Below are 18,033 nucleotides of genomic sequence, written 5' to 3'. Positions count from 1 at the left end.
AAGGCCCCATAAACTTACAAAGGCTTGAAATCATACATCGTATTTCCCCAATCAACAATGAAATGAAATTAGAAGAATAGAAAAAAAAAATGGGGAAATTCATAAATATGTGGAAAGTAAACAACACGCCTGTGTATTCAAAGGTCAAAGAAGAAATTAGAAGGGAAACTCACAGATACTGTGGGATGAGTGAAAATGAAAACACAACACCCCCAAACCTATGAGGTGCGAGGAAAGCCGTGCTTGGAGGGAAGTGGTTGACTACAAACACCTATGTTAGTGAAGAACAGTCAGAGACGCGGGGCGTGTCGATGGATTTGCGGAAGAGGAAGGGGCTGTGAGCCAAGGGAACAGGGGTAGCCTGTGAGTGGCTGGACAAGGCAAGGGAATCGGTTCTCCCCTACAACCACCAGAAAGGAATGCAGTCCTGTGGACACCTTGATGTTAGCCCGGGGTGGGGGGAGACTGATACGGGATTTCTGCCTTCCACAACCACGCCGACCTAATACATTTACCTTGTCTTACGCCACTTGGTTTGTGGTAAGGGGTTACTCCAGCAACAGGAAACCAACGTAATAAGAAACTTTCTCGGCCATCTATTTTCATTTTTTCTTAACTGGACTTGTGTATAATGACTTTTTATTTAAGATTTATTTATTTTTGAGAGAGAAAGAGAGCACACAGCAGGGGGAGGGGCACAAGGAGAGGGAGAGCATCTCAAGCAGATTCCAACTGCCCGCTGAGCACGGAACCTGACATGGGCTTGACCTCACCACCCTGAGATCATGACCTGAGCTGAAATCAAGAGTCGTGCACTCAATGGACTGAGCCACCCAGGCGCCCCTCTACAGGACTCTTGAGCACATCAAAAACACAGTCTACGAATGAACCTTTCTTAGCATTTCATTCACACGGGCTTTCACAACCCAAGGTCAACGGCAGCTAGACAGTTCACAAAAGTACGTGTTGCAGCTTCCCCGAGGCTGTCCACCAGATGTTAAAAGAGCACGGTGGCCTCGGTCTTTCTTACCCCTACATCATAATCACACATGTATAAACCTTATTAATCACCAGGTTCTTTTTTCCCATTTCCCACTGACACATCATGACACTTGCATTTAGTGAATGTCAGTAATTTAAGTTCTTCAGTTTTAAGAGACAAATATATGACCATGGCGTTCCAGATGGATTTGTCTTTCTCATGGTCTAGATGGAGAAACTCTGTGAAGAATTAGCTTCCGAAAGCTCTGGGCTTCACGGCTTAATGGTGAATCCATATATTCTTATGCCTTTTGAGTAAGTGAAAGCCAGGAGCTGTCCTCCACAAAATGCAAAGTTTAAAGACGTTCTTCCCCCAACTCCAAGAACAGCTTTCATTATCTACCTTTCAGGGGCCTCTCCTGTTACCCGTCTGTTTCTGTCCTTACTGTCAGTACGGAGGAATCCCCTCCAGAGGGCCTGCTGCAACAGGACACCAGTGGAAGCATTACCACGGAGACAGTGCCAAAAACATTTTTGATTTAGGGCGATGCTAATCATTACAAAATCTAGCAATCACGTTGCGGTGAAATCAGCGCCGAGCAGCACAAAGAGCTCCTCCTTTGAAGACACAAAGGGCCACACGTCACCGGCATCCTCCTTCAGCTGTTCGGGTGTGCTTTCTGTTCACTTATTTTCCTGGGTGGGTGGGGGTGGAGGAATGTCAGAAAACTCAAGTGTGAAAAGATGAGACAGGAAGACTGGACAAAGTTCGGCGGTACTCCTGTCGGTGAGGCACTCACCGAACAGCCCTGAGCGTCCACTGTCCACCGCCCTGGCGCAGTCTGCCCACAGAACCTCCAGAACGGCGGTCCAGATTGCTGGATCCCTTCACGGTATCAAACTTTCTACGTGCCTGGGTGGACTGCTACGGCTGCCACAGCAAAGGAACACAGACTGGGTGGCTTCAACAACACACGTTTATCCCTCCCAGTCCTGGAGGCTGGGAGTCTGAGATCCAGGCGGGGCCGAGGCTGGTTGCTCTTGCAGCCGTGTATGCGTTCTCCCCGTGGCCTCACGTGGTCGTCCCTCTGTGCGTGTCTGTGTCCTCATCTCCTCTTCTTATAGGGATAGCAGTCCTATGCGGTCAGGGCCCATCCTAGGAACCTCGTTTTACCTTAATCACCTCTTTAAAGGCCCCACTTCCAAACACAGCCCCATTCTGAGGTCCTGGGGGTGAGGATTTCAACATGTGCATCTTGGGGAGTCACAATTCTGTCCACAACACAGCATTATAGATCTCCATCTATTTGGTTATTTCCTTCTGGCAAAGGCAAAGGCAACCAACCACTTAAAATTACCCCTGTAGATCTTGTTTTTCAGGGGGAGGGACTAAGAGAATAATCAAGAAGTAAGAATCAAGATCCTTTTTAAAAGAATATGCTCACATACTAGAAACTAGTTTATATATCTCAGATTTTACTGAACTCTACCCAGGATTTCTGCAAAGATCCCAAGAGCAGTAAGGTGTGGGTCCCTCTTTCTACGCAGAGTATGCTGCCGGTATTCAAAAGTAGCGATGTGCAAAGCTTCTTGACCCAAGGGGACAAGCTTCGTATCCTGATTTCCAGCAGGAAAGTGGCAGGTGATGAGAGGCGATCTCTCTGTGAACCCGCAGAGGCTCCTTGGACAGAGAGTGAAGGCTGACTGCGTGTTCAGTCTCTGACTCATGTCAGTATACACCTTTTATAAGCTGTTACTCTAACTCAAAGTACATGAAAGATACCAGTGTTCCATCAGATGTCATCTTTATAGCCCTCCTTGGGACTTGCTTAAACCTGGGAAGTATAATGAGAATGTAGAGTTCTTGTTGAGTTCAAAGAGTACTGGATTTAAGTGGAAACACATTTACATATATGCTAAAAAAAATGCAAAATCTAATCGGCTGGGTGGCAATGGAAAAAATGTGGTAGAGGACCATTAGTTTTCCCTAATGGACAGGTAGCTCATTCAGTGCCCAAAATATTCAGTGACACTCAGAAGAAGGAAGACCACCGAATAAATTCTTGTGTGCTATTTAATATTTTATGACTTATATACTCTTTAACTGAATTTGGCCTGTTGGGGCAACGGTGCTGTACATAAACGTCGAAATGCACACTCAAAGTACTAATCTTCACTCACAATTTAAGATGACATTATGGGAACTCTATTGGAACAGTCAAGTGAACTTCACATTCATCATTTTTACAAACTTCATTTATTAGGCCAAAGTGATCGTTGGCTATTCGTTAATTCGTACAAGAGAACCACTGAACAAGGAAATAAAATCTACTGGCTTTTTAAGTGTGGTTTAATGACCATAAAGGTGTTTGAGTTGATAAAAGAAATTGTAAATAGAATCAGACACTGTTATGGCCTCTTAACGGTGATGGCTTAGGTCTACTAACATTAATAGTTCTAGAGAGGCCCTCCGTCCCTTGGTGGTATCAGGGACCTGAGATGGCGTGGGTCCATCGGCCACAGAAGAGCAGAGACTGAGGAAGGAAGAGCATCCATGGCACCGCAGGTGGAGAGTCGCTGCCCCAAGGCCGACCCGTGCTGCCGGCACTCCACGCTGATCCTGGAATGGAGTTTCCCATATTCAGTCAGAGGTGGGCAGGGACCTTAGGAAATACGACAGCCCCTCGTGTATGAGCAGGGTTTTCTCAACGTGAAATCTGGTACCCAGTTTCCACTTAGAACACCTCTATCCGGGGACACGCATTCCCATCACCCAAGTACCACACACCCACCTTACATAAGGCCCTTTATTTACAGGCTAGAGTCCGTGCACACAAGTGATGTCGTGGACAAAATCCAGACAGCCATCAGATGAGAGGGCGAGGCCCACAGTGATGATTCTGTGAAGAATCAAGAATTTGTAAATTAGATTACAAGTTCCCAGCTCCAGCCCCCTTCATCTCTTTTCTGTAACTGGCAACTGGGTATTAGGTTTAATTGCATTTTCAGGTCGACTGTGCGTTCCTCCAGGTGAAATGACAAGGTGAACGTGGTTGTTATGTGGGTAGGTAGGAAAGAGAGTCCTTGGCCTTCGGCAGTTGTGGTAACCAGGGCTTTGAACGTAATGAGAGAAGGCAAGTCTCTATGAGAGAGGTGCCAGGATGTAATTACAGCTCAACACTTCATTAACCACACTTAACAACACTCAAAGATCACAGGGCACACACCCAGTGATGTCCCAGGTTCTGTTCTCGTTTCTACGCTCATGTTGGTCGCGTTGTGTTGAAAATGGAGTCTGGGGAGAAGGGAGTGGTCTCATACACCAGATCCAACAAGTTCCCCCCATCCCTGTATATATATGTACATAAATAGCAGCTATCCGCACCAATGGGCGTGCAATGACCAAGGTTTCTCCACCGATAAACACACTGTGTCTGGGCACTGTTCTAAGTGCTTAGACCCAGAGAGTCCGCAGAACTGGCCTAGATCCAAACCTCTGTGGAGAACACAGTCTAGCAGTCAGTGTTTTGCTCACGGATTTGCTGCCAGCTTCCAGAGTCAGGCTGAGCCCTTCTGTGCCTTCCGGGCGCTGTGAGCATTCTGCCTGTCCCAAGTCCCCACAGGAAAACATAAACTGCATGCAAACACCTTCGCCAGCAATGACCGTCTCTCTGGGAAGTGTCACGTACTCAGTTCATCCGAGGGAACAGCCTGTAATTTTCCCTCCGCCTACAATGCCCTGTCTCGTTGAAGGACTGAGACCCTTTCAAAGGGCATGGGAGGACTTTGCACGCTGACATGTCCATTTGGGCTGGACCCAAAATGGCAGGCTTTGGCGCAGGGCTTAAGGAGGAATCAGAGGGCCGATGGGAAGCCTGAGAATGATGAAGGATCCCGACCTGCTCCCTCTGTGCCCGGTCACACGCTTTCCTCCTGGCTTCCAAATCCATTTCTTTTTCTCTATTTCCATGCAAAACTGAACAAAGCAAAGCAAGACACATGGTAGAACAAGATGTGTGGAAGTCAGCGTAGCTGATGTCCAGATCCTGCCTTCCCAGACCCATGACCCAGCTCTGTGAGTGTTTGCATTGCATGTGGAAAGGGGGGCTTCAAGATGTCAACTTGAACTGCCTTCCAGGGACTGCCACCAGATAAAGATGGGCCTAGATGGATGGCCATCGGTTTTGGTTTTCTTGGCAGGGTGTCAGCTTCAAGGGTTTTCTCGGCAGGGTGTCAGCTTCAAGGGTTTTCTCTGTGTCAAGTGGGAAACCATGGTAGTTTTCCTCCATGACGTCCATCTCAAAGTTGCCAAACTTTCAGGCGACTGAAACTCCACGTGTGCACGTGCCCACAACAGAACTCCTCACTTCTGTTGTGCTTTATTTTTTTGCTTCCTCTAGTGTGTACTTCAGGACAAGACACTGCTGTTCAGCCAAGGTGGGAAGGAATGCTGGCCACCTCCATCTCCCTGGGTCCCTGCAAGCCCCACCATGAACTAAACAGCCTCTGAATCAAGCCTCTCCTCTTCCTTCCATGCCAACCCTATGCGTCCTTGCAGCTCTCAAAAAGATGCACCCATGCCCTGCCCTCCTGGAGCCTGTGCATGGGACCTTATTTGGAAAAAGGATCTTTGCAGATGTGATTACATCAAGAATCTCAAAATGACATCATCCTGTATTTGCTGGGTGGGTCCCAAATCCAATGACAGATGTCCTTATAAGAGACACAAGAGGAGACACAGACACAGAGGAGAAGCCACCGTAAAGACCGGGGCAGAGATCGGAGGGACGTGGCCACAAACCCAGGAATGCCCGGAGCCCCCAGGATCTGGGAGAGGCAGGAAGGGCCCTCCCCTGGAACCCTGGGAGGGAGCACAGGCATGGCCACACCTTGATTTTGGACTTGTGGCCTGCAGAACCGGACGACTGCACGAGCCTCCGAGCCCGAGGTCTCCCTGAGCGTGAGCCTTGGTCATGCACATCATCAAATACACCTTGCCAGAGCACCCTGTCCCCCTGGCCTGGGATACTTTCCACCTTCTTCCTCCTCCACCTAACTTACTCCTCTAGCTCTAGCTCAGAGCACGGGATGAATGTTCTAGAAGGCACCCTGGGCTGCTGGCCCACTTCCTCTTCCTGACTCCCAAGGAAACTGGGTCAGCTCAGCAGACCAATGACAACGCAGCAGGATGGAGGAAGTCTGCTTCCCCCAATGCACAACCTACTGCAGCCCTGACCATGTCCCTGGAAGCACACGGGTGGATCTACTCCTGGTCTCAGTACCCGGCATTTGGGGGGCCGGTTAGCAAAGCCTGTGGGATTCACAAACTGAATGAGCGCACTGACCACCTCTCTGTCCTTGAGAGTCCTTGTGGATCCGACCTATCACGCTTTCCTTAAGCTGCTTTTGAAGCTAAACCTCTACCCCCAAACAAACCCTCAACAGCAGAGTGCCACCTGTGTTCAGCCATCTGGATGGACCCACGTATAGGCTGGCCGCCTGAAACCACCTTAACTGCCTTGGATGGCTGGCTACCTGTCTTGTTCCAGTGACCCAGTGGGTGACTTCAAACGCCTTTATCAGGCTCCTGGCCATCAGGCAAGGTCCGCACAACTGGTTTAACAAGATGGCTGCTGAGATATGGCTGGAGCCTTGCGGAAGGGACCAGCTGGTCAGGCTGCAACTGGCAGAGCCAGAGATGACTTCCACGTTTGTGCTATGAGCACCTAGCCAAGCACAAAAAATACAGCCCACAGGAGGGCACCACACGGACCACGGGGAGAGCCGACCGACTGCTTCTAGCTGCACCCCGCTCTTCCTCTTGGGAAGGAATCAGGGACCCGTTCATGGCCCAACTCCTCAAGGGAATGTAGGCACACCCTCAGGGAAAGCTGCTGCTGAGGGCTACACTCGTCATCCAAATGCTCCTGGGTGCCAGGATCCTGCAGTTGCACCCACGGGAGCACCAGGCCTCCAGCATCGCCAGTGGAGTCGGGGGGAGGAGGGCTGACAGACCTGCCCCTGAGCAGACCTGCTGTCAGTGATCTGTTGCCTCTCTCTGCTGTAAGCGTGAGGGGGGCCCGAGGCCACGTGTGCGATGGGGGGGCCCGAAGACGCACGTGCGACGGGGGGGGGCCGAGGCCACGTGTCTGATGGGGGGGCCCGAGGCCGCGCGTGGGACGGGGGGCCGAGGCCACGTGTCTGATGGGGGGGCCCGAGGACACACGTGCGACGGGGGGGGCCGAGGCCACGTGTCTGATGGGGGGCCCGAGGCCGCGCGTGCGACGGGGGGGCCGAGGCCACGTGTCTGATGGGGGGGGCCGAGGCCGTGCGTGTGACAGGGGGGCCTGAGGACGCATGTGTGACCAGGGGGCCCGAGAACACACGTGTGAGGGGGGCACGAGACTGCTCCCAAGAGTGCGGGGCTGGTAGGAAAGTCTCTGGACAGGCACTGGTTCGGGGAGGGAGCCACTGAGAGCCTAGAGAAAGGCAGTGGTCGTCGGAAGGACGTAGAAATGGCTCTGGAGTACTTAGAAGTAAGTACTGCACTGCTTTGGGGGTGGGGCAGAGGGTGAGGAAGGGAAGATTCGCAGGAAAGTCCCAGTCTCTGCACGTGTGGCTCACGGGAATGCAGGAGAAGAGCAGATCAGGCAGGGAATTCTAGGCTCCGTGTGAGATACACGGTGTATCCAGGTAGGGTTGCATGGTGGTGACCAGGAAGTGTGGGTGAACGCCAAGAGACAGGGGAAGGCAGACCATGGGGTCAAAGAGTCCTGAAAGCAAGAGCGTTTGCTGAAGCCGGTTCACAAGTGATCTCCAAGACACAGAGGGGGTCCAAGCCAGTCACCAGGCCCCCACATGAAATTAAAGAGAAGAGGAAGGAGTGAGGAAGACAGAAGAGGCATGGTCCTGGAAGCCACTGAGACAGATTCCCAAGGACAGAGTGGAGAAGCGGCACCTGACGCAGAAAGTTCTGGAACTGTAAGAAAATTGTGCCTGCTGGATGTGGCAACACAGAAGTCACTGCTCCCTTCGTGGGCACAGCTTCTGTGGGCCGTGGCGTGGAAGCCAGCTCTCAGGAAGATGGCGCAGGGAGGCAGCAGGGGCTCAGAGTGCAGCCGCCTTTCCAAGAAACTTGGCAAAGTGGAAATGGGGGAAATGCACTCTGGCTGGACCAGCAGGTTGAAGCAGCATCTCTGTTTCCGTGTGAAGGGCAGACGTGGCATGCTTTATGCTGACGCATGCAAGCGTTAGAAATAAGGAATGAGCAGCTGCGATTCATCCCGAAGAAAAGGCAAGCATTTCCTCCCTCGAGGAAGGAAGGGCCAGGAACCCGGTCCAGGAGGAGGCATGGGCATGAGGAGGACCATTTCCTGCCCTGCCTGGAAAGAGGAAACCATGCCGGCAGATTCCTGTGAACTTACCGCGACATAGCACACTGATGAAGAGGCCACTTTAGAAGTACACCCCCAAATTCAGGACCCCACTCTATTCCCAGCCCCAGCAGCACAAGCAAGAGACTGTAAACACAAAGACGTCCGGTATTACAGAAGCGATTACACAAATATGGGAAGCTCTTCACGCACAGAAGGGCCATCCTCCTACTAAGCAGCATGTTATTTTACTTGATCGAACAATACACACTGATAGGATAAAGAAGGGCATAACGTATTCAAGTGATTAAATCTCTTCTGCAGAATCATATTAAACAGTGCACTAAGGGCCCTGCGTCACATATCCACGTGGTCTGTGATCTAACCGTCTTTGTATTTGGATAAGCCTCTAAAGTCCGAGAAGACGGGACACCGTGTCTATGATATGCTGAAGATGCACATGGCTCCAAGCCTGCCCACAGAGATGCAGAAGTTAGGGTTTCTACTCAGCTCCGCAACAAGCTCACTGGGCTGGCCTGCCTCAGTTTCTCTTTAGGGAGGACAAGGTGCTTCGATTCTAAATCTCAAAGTCCAGGATAATGCCACTCTGAGAAGCCAGGCACCTAAGTGTGCCATATTAAAAGCTGATTCATGGTCATCAACATGAGTGCACAAAGCTCAGAACACAGAGTGACAAAGTGGCCTTAAAGTTTACCTTGATTATAGTCAATGATCAATTTAATCAAAGGAAATGCTTCATGTTAACACATGAAGAAGGGAGGGATGTTTGAGTGGCTCTGCAGTTTAAGCGGTTAAGCATCTGCCTTCGGCTCAAGTCATGTTCTCAGGGTCCTGGGATTGAGTCCCGCATCGGGCTCCCTGCTCAGTGGTGAGTCTGCTTCTCCCTCTGCCTGAGCTCCCCCTGCTTGTGTTCCCTCTCTCAAATAAATAAATAAAATCATTTTCTAAAAAAAGACAAAGGAGGGGAATGAAGAGATGTAGAGTGAAAATAAGCATGCACTATAGGAGTGTACTGAAGTCAGCAAAATGGTGGGTATTTAATGCAATCCAAGAGTATCTGTGGCCAGAACAAAACTATGAGTAACACCTTGCTGCAGGAAATGTTTCTTCAATAACCATGTGATTTTTGTTTTTAAAAGCAAGAGCTACAGGGTTTCCAGGCTCTTGAAATTGAGGTAGACAAGGGAAGGAGAAGTCCGTATACGCGTATGAATCGGTGACCCCCAGGGCCTTGATGCCAGGAGTAAGACTGGGCCCAAGGGAGCACAGAGAGCGCGCGGGCAGCACATTGAACATCATCCCATTGTGTCACTCAAGCTCCGTCTAACGTCCAGATTCCTTAGACCGTGGTAGCCCACGGTAGTGAGAGAGAAAACAAACCCATGGCCAGAGCTGCCGAAGTCAGTCGACACGGTGCATGAGAATCGGTGAGCAGGGTGCAGGGAGTCGGCAGATGGGTGACAGAGGGACACGGTCGCCTGGTCGAACCAGTGCACCGTGTGAATGCAGAGGATGGAGGGTGGCCACTTTCTGAAGGAACTGAGGAAGCCTTTATTCCTGTTTTTTGCGTGTGACCTCCTGACAAAATGTCAGCTTCCATGTAACGCACTACCGCAAGAAAATCTGGTGTGCACGCAGACTTGCTTTGCAAATCTCCAGGCCAGCTCCCACCGCACCGTGACGACAGGACAAGGAAATGGACGGCCGGACAGGAAGGGGAACGCGTCTTCTCCGAATGTTTCCCACTGTCCCACGACATCCAGGAAAGCCACCTCAAGTGTCCAGGGAGCTGAGGGTTCTGTAGCTCTTACGTCATACTCTAACATGAATGTTGTTAACAACGTCTTTTTACGTCCTTGTCTTTTTAAGCAGAATCTACTGACTACGACCTATTCGTTTGTATTTGGTTTTGTTTCTTCGTGCTACGAGCTAAAGGCTTAATCGTCCTGTTCCGTCTTCGTAGCTTTCTACTGTCTGGAAAAGTCCCAAGTAGTACAGGAAAGACCCATACAACCCAGGCCTCTGTGCAACCAAACCTTACAATCTGCAGACACCATGACACTTCATTCCTTTACACCTCTGCACACTTCTCCAAAAAATATGGACGCTCGTCTACACAGCCAAAATAAGTTAAGAAAAATGAAGTTAACCCTTCCAAAGTGGACAAAGTGTAGACAACTGTATTTGCTTTCTATCTGTCCCTGGTTTCCAGGGAGTCTGATGCCAGAGGTCTGAACACCCTTGGACGGGGAGAGATCATGGCCTGTGATCGGATTGAGATGGAAGGAGAAGCACTATACTCGGCAGGCTGCACACGTACGCACACGGACAAAACGACGCTAGGTTCCCAGAAACACCCTCTCTTCAGGGTGAGTGGTGCCAGCGAGGCCTCCACATTCCCTGAAGCCACACCCGGCCCGTCTCTGTGCCTAATGCTTCAGGCCTTCGAGACATACGGGCACCATGGCCACTGCCTATTCCTGCTCTCTCGGGCTCCACACTTCTCCCCAAAATGCCCCACGTGCCACCGTGCAGGACGACAGTGGGTTCCACAATGCTTCTGAGGACAAGACTTGACAGCAGGCTGGGACTAGGGCGACAGAACGGACCCCCCGCAACCATGTCCCCAAAAAGGCAACAGCGTGCCGCAGCATGTTCCTGCGGAAACAGCTGAGACCAGCTGGGCATCATTTCCAGGTTAGAGGAGACAGGGGGGATAGAGGAACAGGTAAGGAGACACCAGGTGGAAACAACCAGACAAATCCCAAATCCTGAACAAATGTAGAACATTCCATAACATAACCGGCCTGGACTCTTCCAAAAGTCACCATCGTGGGGGAAAACAAAGGTTATGCGATTCGGGGATGGGGGAAGTGTTCTGATTTGAAACAGGATAAAGGGACATAGCTACCATGAGGAACACGTTTGGAAAATACTAGAGCATTTTCAGCTGGACCAAGAGGCCATCCTCGCCTCCACGTTCCTATACAGTCATACTCAGAATCCTTTTTTTTTTTTAAACTCAAACTCTGTGCTTGATAAAAATACTGTCTCTCTGCTTCAGGAAACACGTGCATTGCTCAGCCATTTCTCCTCCTGGTCCGTAACGTCCATTTGTCTTTTTTGCCCCTTTCTGTACTTGACAAACATCCTCCGGGCGCTTCTTGTACAAAGCACGGCTCTGTCCCTACCATGCCCTTGCCGTGTCCGTTAGGATGTTATGCACAGATTTCACTCACCATGGTTTATGACCCATCTGGACTCTGAGGTGAAGAGACTTGTTCTGAATCCCATACTGCACCTGGCCACCACATAGTTTCTGAACAGACAAGGGTGAGCGAAGGCACATCTCTGCAGCTGTGCGGTCCACCACGGTGACCACAGCCACAGGAGGCTACTGAAACCTATGTACAACTGAATAAAAGGAACAATTCTGTTTCTCGGTTGCACTAGTCACATTTTATGGACGCAGGGAGTACGTGTGGTTCCTGTCTGCAGTGCAGATAGAGAACATTCCCACACGGCAGGCAGTTCTGCGGGATGGAGAGTGCTGGTCTGGACAGCAGAGAGGTCGACAGGTCTCATCAAGGACACTCCACTTCCCCTACACATACAGGGTGCAGTCGGGATTTCAGGACATGAAAGGGAGGGAAGCCTGCTGCTTCGTTTGGCTTTCGTCCCCAACACCTCAAATTAGCTCAGATGTGCAAACTATGATTCTGGTCTTGTTCTCAATTCGTGTAGAGACAGGACAGTCTACTGGGGGTTGCACACAGTTTGGTTTGCTTCTGGATCTCTCCCCATCTAGCCACATGATCTGCAAGATTTTTAAGTAGAGCATCCCTGATCACAAAGGGGAATATACCTTGATCTCGCTCCTAGGCCCAGGAGAGGAGAGTCAATGGCCACCAACTGTCCAGCCCAGGAGCACGAGCACAAGCACAAACTGTCCGCCAGGCCAGGGTGTGTGGAGGTGACCATCCTCCTCCCAGACAGGGGCCCCTCTCCGTGCAGACACTCTTCCCACTGACACTTAGCTCTTGACTGTAGACATCACAGGGAAGGATGCGAGGGAGTCAGAGCATAAAGGGAAGGGGCTGAGGTGCCCGCCAAAGGCTCAAAAGGTACGCTAAGGTGTGCTAGAACGGTAGGCCACCTCTACAAAGCCAAGGGGGACAAAGCTTCTTGCACAGAAATGACATGCGTTCCAACTACTACGTTTTCAAGCAAATTCTCCATACGTGCCCTAGAGCCAGTTTTAATCACAGCTATCTGCACATTACAGACATGACTGCCCCCACCCGTTTTAACACCATTAAGTGAAGGTTTCCATAGATCAAATGCTCTAATTATTACTCACTGGTACACACGTACCCTTTTCAGTAGGAAATTTATTTTCAAACATAATCCACTCTGGAACGACATTCTATTTTCCAGCTATGGGCTGTGTCTGAATCACTTTTCAAATACTTCACCCCAAGGTCTGACGCGTCATCTGGGCATCTATGTAATGAGTGCTTTTAGTGGACACTTCTTGGGGGCATCATTTCCCTTGCTCTTTTATGAGGCATCAAATCTGCACCTACCCCTGGACAATGACAGAGCATAATGTAAATCACAGGAGTTAAAAAAAAAAAAAAAAAAAAAAGAATCAGAGTAAAAGGCACGTAATCAGAAAGACAAAAACAGACCAAAGAGCCCCCAGTGCACTGCTTTTCCAGAAGAAAGGAGGAACAAAGTAAAAACTGGATCATGAGAAAGTAAGAGAAGGATGGTTGTCCCATGACGATAGCATCTGTGAATCTAAGGTGCGGTGAGGTGAAGGAATGTAGGAGACAGTCTGTGAATCTAAGGTGCCCAACAAATCACACTGTGAGGTGAAGGAATGTAGGAGACAGCAAGGACAGGGCATCACACGCCTGCACTGACAGGGATCTGCTCAAGAGTTCAGTCATCTTGCCAGCCGGACAAAGCTCTCGTTTCTCAGCACCATTCTGCCATGTGGATATCTCAATTCTTCTCGAAAGAGGAGCAGCTGGGGTGACCACTGGTCAAGTGACCACTAACTACAAGAACAAACTTGAGAGGGGCACCGTTCAGGTCTACTAGAAAGCATCCCCAAAGGGAACAGACTTTACCAGTTTCAGTCCATACTTGGACTATTCCTGACGAGTGTTCTACAACATAAAACAGAGTCCCTTCTTCCGGGAGGGTCCTTGCCCGGGGCCCCCACCAGCATCTTACTCCAAACTCAGGAAGTCGGGAGTCAGGGCTGCCTCCGGTGGGCTCTCCTCCACCGCCAGGCCTCCGACTGGCCTCCAAATTCCGGCACACTTCTTTGCAAAGGTGGAAGGAACTTAATTAAGTTTCACCTAGCAAGCTGAACTAAAACCCCAGCACGTGCTTCAGGTCGGGAACTAAGGGAGCACAAAGACGTCCAGCACAGGTCACCTGCTCTACTATGCAAAGGAGAAGCCACACGTCACCCGCTGAAATCCTGGAACTGTGTGCATTTACAGAGATGTGGTAAATTATAATCAATAGTGCAAATCTTATCATGTCCTTGCACAGATGTCTCTCTTATTATTTTCTGATTTTTAAGAATGTAAAGATAAGCTTATTTTTCTTTGCTAATTTTTAATGGATGTTAAATAATCACTATCAGACGCCTAGAAAATACATTTTATGTGCACTACATTTTACACAGTCCAACGTTTTGAATATTCTTAACATCCACCCTCCGCCTGGCCCCGTTATCAATAGGAGACATCATGGGCTGCTTCCTAAAGACCTGCATGGGACCGTCCAATACGACAGGCATTCACCCAACGTGGCTAAGGAACACTTGAAATGTGGCTAATTTGAGCTGAGATGTGCTTTTAAGTGTAAAATACACACAGATTTCAGAGACGAAGTCTCAAAAATGAATGCAATAGATCTGGGGGATTTTTACACTGATGTGTTGAGTAACACTATTTTGGATATGTTCAGACAGGAAAAAATAGACCATTCAAGTTCATTTCGTCTGTACCTTTTTCCTTCTTTAGTATTGCTGTGCAACGTTTCACGCAGTCTTATTTCTATTAGACAGCAGTGCTCCGTGGAACAATCTTCTTGTCTTTTACAGAGAAGGGGTCCACCCCTTGTGCTCCTAATTTCAGTTATTTACGAACTAGATAATCTTCCCTATCCGGAAGCGTAGATACTGTTGAATACCTATCATCTTCTTCCTTCGAAATCTTGTCCTGGTTCATAAACAATCTCAGTCCCCTTTCCTCTTTCTCTAAATGGCATCTGAGAACCAAAATTATTACCTCGATCATAGTTGATTGTTGCCTTGTGTCAACAAAAAACAGAATCAGAAAGCACCCCTATTTCAAATGTACTGGCAAGTGCCCTGTCATTGTCAACATTTCTACAAAAATCTCCATTTATTTCCTCATTCTCCTCTGATTAAACAAGCTTCTCCAGAATATAAGCATTCCCCATGAAACTAACCGTTTTCAGTTTCATTTCCCTGAGGACCCCAGTCCTGGGGGCTACATGGCAAATGCAACTTCCAGGGAAAACGCATTCACAGTCCTACAAAGCAGACCTACTGCAAAAGGACTCATTATGAGCTGATGGTAGAGGGTTATGCAAACAACAGACACTCGGGATGAAGTCAGGAGCTAAAGAGCTAGAGCAGGGGTAACTGGGTAGACCGAACGAGATAAAGCAGTAAATTCTGGACAGCGGTGTTTTATACAAGGCATTTTGTAAAAGAATGGAGTAAATGAAAATCTGAGAAAGTCCTGCAAAGCCTTACTACCTCAAAGAACACTTAAACCAGGGAGGAGGGAAAAAGGGCAGAAAATATGGAGAAAATCTTCCCACATGGCACTAATTCTTGGTTCTCTGACCAATTCAAAGGACTGGGTAACATTGCCAGGGCCTAGACCGTTAAGGGGCCTCAACCAGCCGGTGGAGCTCCTGGTTAATCGCTGTCCCTGCAGGTACCGTGGTCACATACACCACATTCATGGCTTCAGGAAACAGCTGTGTTTGAATCTGGAGTCAGAAGTAAGCAGCCAGCTCATTTAGAAGTTTAATACATTGAATTTTAATGAGACATCTCGGTTGCATTAATATTCATGATATGAATATTAATGTTGCCCACCCACAACAGGTTTTCGGACCTTCCATTTGAGAGTAAGGAATTTATCTGACAGTTTAAGTTCTTGACCACCTGAGCAGGAAAACTCATGTCTACAAAATATGCTTATGAATCCCAGAAGGTTTCTGAAATTGAGTTATTTCAGATTTAGGAGCTGCATACACTTTTCTCTGCAATTAGTGACCTCTATGGGGTGGGTTTTTTTTTTTTTTTTTTTTTTCTTCTTTAGGAATTCATCCGTTTCTCTCTCTGGGTTCATAAAATAAAGCGGCTATTTTTTGTGTGCCTTAAAAGAAATCAGTCTTATTACCACAGAACCACCTAGCAATATGACTGGCAGGGGGGCAAGGTCACAACGACCAGGGAAGAGGAACACATCATTTACATTTAGAATCAGATCGATCTGGACTCATTCCTCAGCTTTGTTCCTTCTTTGCTGTGCAACGTTGGACAAGTGACTTAACCTCTCTGAGCCGCAGTGTTTGTTTTTATTAGTGAATGCAAACATTTCTTCCTACTCTGCAGGGTTTTAGGGCAAGAAGAGATAATGTGTGTGTGCCTGGGTGGCTCAGTGAAGCGTCTGCCTTCGGCTCAGGTCAGGATCCCAGGGTCCTGGGAGGGAGCCCCACATCGGGCTCCCTGCTCAGCGGGGAGTCTGTTTCTCTCTCTCCCTCTGGCCCTCCCCCTGCTCGTGCTCTCTGTTTCTCAAATAAATAAAATCTAAAATCTTAAAAAAAAGATGCAAAACAGTAGTGTCTAGTGATCTATGCTATTTGTATAAAAATGCACAGAAACGGGCGCCTGGGTGGCTCAGTCGGTTAAGCGACTGCCTTCGGCTCCGGTCGTGATGCTGGAGTCCCGGGATCGAGTCCCGCGTCGGGCTCCCTGCTCGGCGGGGGGTCTGCTTCTCCAAACTCTGACCCTCCCCCCTCTCATGCTCTCTCTCTCTCATTCTCGCTCTCAAATAAATAAATGAAATCTTTAAAAAGAAGAGAGAGATAATGTGTGAACATCTCCACCAGGTCATGAGTCTACACAAAGCAGTGGGGAATTTTTACAGTTCAAGGAGGGCTTCTGGAGTTCACGAGCTCAGAACGCTGTATAACCTAATGGTGTTAGGAAACATGACGTGCAGGCCTCACTCCTCTCCCGATTCGCGCACCGCGCGTTTCCGTCTTCGGATTCTACTTGAGCTTTTCCCGGCCGCTGGCCCTCCTGCCTCTGACCATCGACTCTCAAGCGGGCCGTCCGAGGGCGGCGAGAGGACGCCCAGGCCTTCCAATCAAGGGGTAGCTTCTCGAACTCTCGAGCACCTGGGTCAAAACGCGGGCTGCGGTGGGGCGACTGGGCGAGGGCGGGGTGCGGCCCCGCGCCCTGCACTGCCAAGCCCCTCCCCAGGCGAAGCCTGAGCGGCGGGTCGCTGCGGGCAGCCGGGGCGCTGAACAGGGCCCCTCCGCCTCCGCAGTACAGACATCTGAGGCTGGATGATGTGCCGCGGCGAGAGGCGGCCCTGTGCACCCACAGCGGACTCCAGCAACAGCCCCCTCCGGCTAGGTCACCCCCGCCGGCTGCACTAGCCCCCGAACGGCGGGCTGAGGACCCCCTGCGCCGTGCGACGCTTCAAGCGAGGTGCGTGCACCCCGGCGCCCGCGGCGACGGCCCCGGGCTCGGCCGGCTGGGACGCGCTGGGCGGGCGTGCACGCGGGGAAACTGAGGCCGGCACCCGCCGCCGGAAGGAAGCCTCCCGCCCGCAGGGTGGTCCCCGAGCGCCGCCCCCACGCGCGCCGCACCCCCCACGCACTCCGTCCCCACGCGCGGCGCGGCCACCGGAAGTAGTGCCCCGGGCGCCGTCGACGCCAGAGCCCCGCGCGCGGCCGTGCTGACGTGGCCCCCGGCGCCCCCGCCGCCCACCCGGGGGTCCCGGACACAACCTCGGGGCCGAGAGTCTGCGGCCCCCCGCCCCCAGCCCCCGCCCGCGCCCACCGCGGACAGCCCTCGCGGGTGGCGGCCGCAAACTACCCACCAAGAAGGAGGCCGTCCATGTCGAAGAGCAGGTGGGTGACGGGCCGCGGCGGGGGTACGGAAGCCGCCATTGTGCCGCCGTCACGGCCAGGTGGGGGCGGAGGGAGGTGCGCGCGCCCGCCGGGCGGCGCACGCGCGCTCTGGGGCTGCGCGCCAGCCCCCCCTCTTCCTCCAGGCGCTCTGCGCACGCGCACCCCGAGCCTCCGCGCCTCTGCGCCCTGAGCCGCTCCCGTGCACGCGCGCTTGGGGCCGCGCTCCGGGTCCCGAGCCGTACTGCGCACGCGCGCCGCTGGCGTCTCTGGAGGGTGGTGGGATGCGCGCCCTGAGCCGCGCACGCGCCCTCCGCTCTCTCTGTCCCGCGCGCGCGGGCGCGTTTTGGACGGTCGGCTCAGCCGGCGCCGCGGGGTAGGGATGCACCACGTACAGGCCCAACTTTGCCCGCGTGCACCCCGGCAAACGGGGCCGCGCAGAGCCTGGTTC

The 18,033-nt window shown here is 51.1% G+C and overlaps 1 protein-coding gene across 1 annotated transcript in view; it reads right to left on the bottom strand.

Moving 5' to 3' along the window:
- The window catches only part of LOC110572270 (pseudouridine 5'-phosphatase), a 77,260-nt gene extending 59,621 nt beyond the window's left edge, over positions 1-17,639 (bottom strand). The window contains exon 1 of the mRNA XM_021680890.1: positions 17,555-17,639. Within this exon, the coding sequence (XP_021536565.1) occupies positions 17,555-17,624 (70 nt within the window). The 5' untranslated portion in view covers positions 17,625-17,639. The remainder of the gene's footprint in view (positions 1-17,554) is intronic.
- Positions 17,640-18,033: the final 394 nt, after the last annotated feature.

This window comes from Neomonachus schauinslandi, chromosome X (assembly GCF_002201575.2).
Source record: "Neomonachus schauinslandi chromosome X, ASM220157v2, whole genome shotgun sequence".
In the NCBI taxonomy this organism is placed as follows: Eukaryota; Metazoa; Chordata; class Mammalia; order Carnivora; family Phocidae; genus Neomonachus; species Neomonachus schauinslandi.
This window is presented reverse-complemented; position numbering and strand designations above follow the sequence as displayed.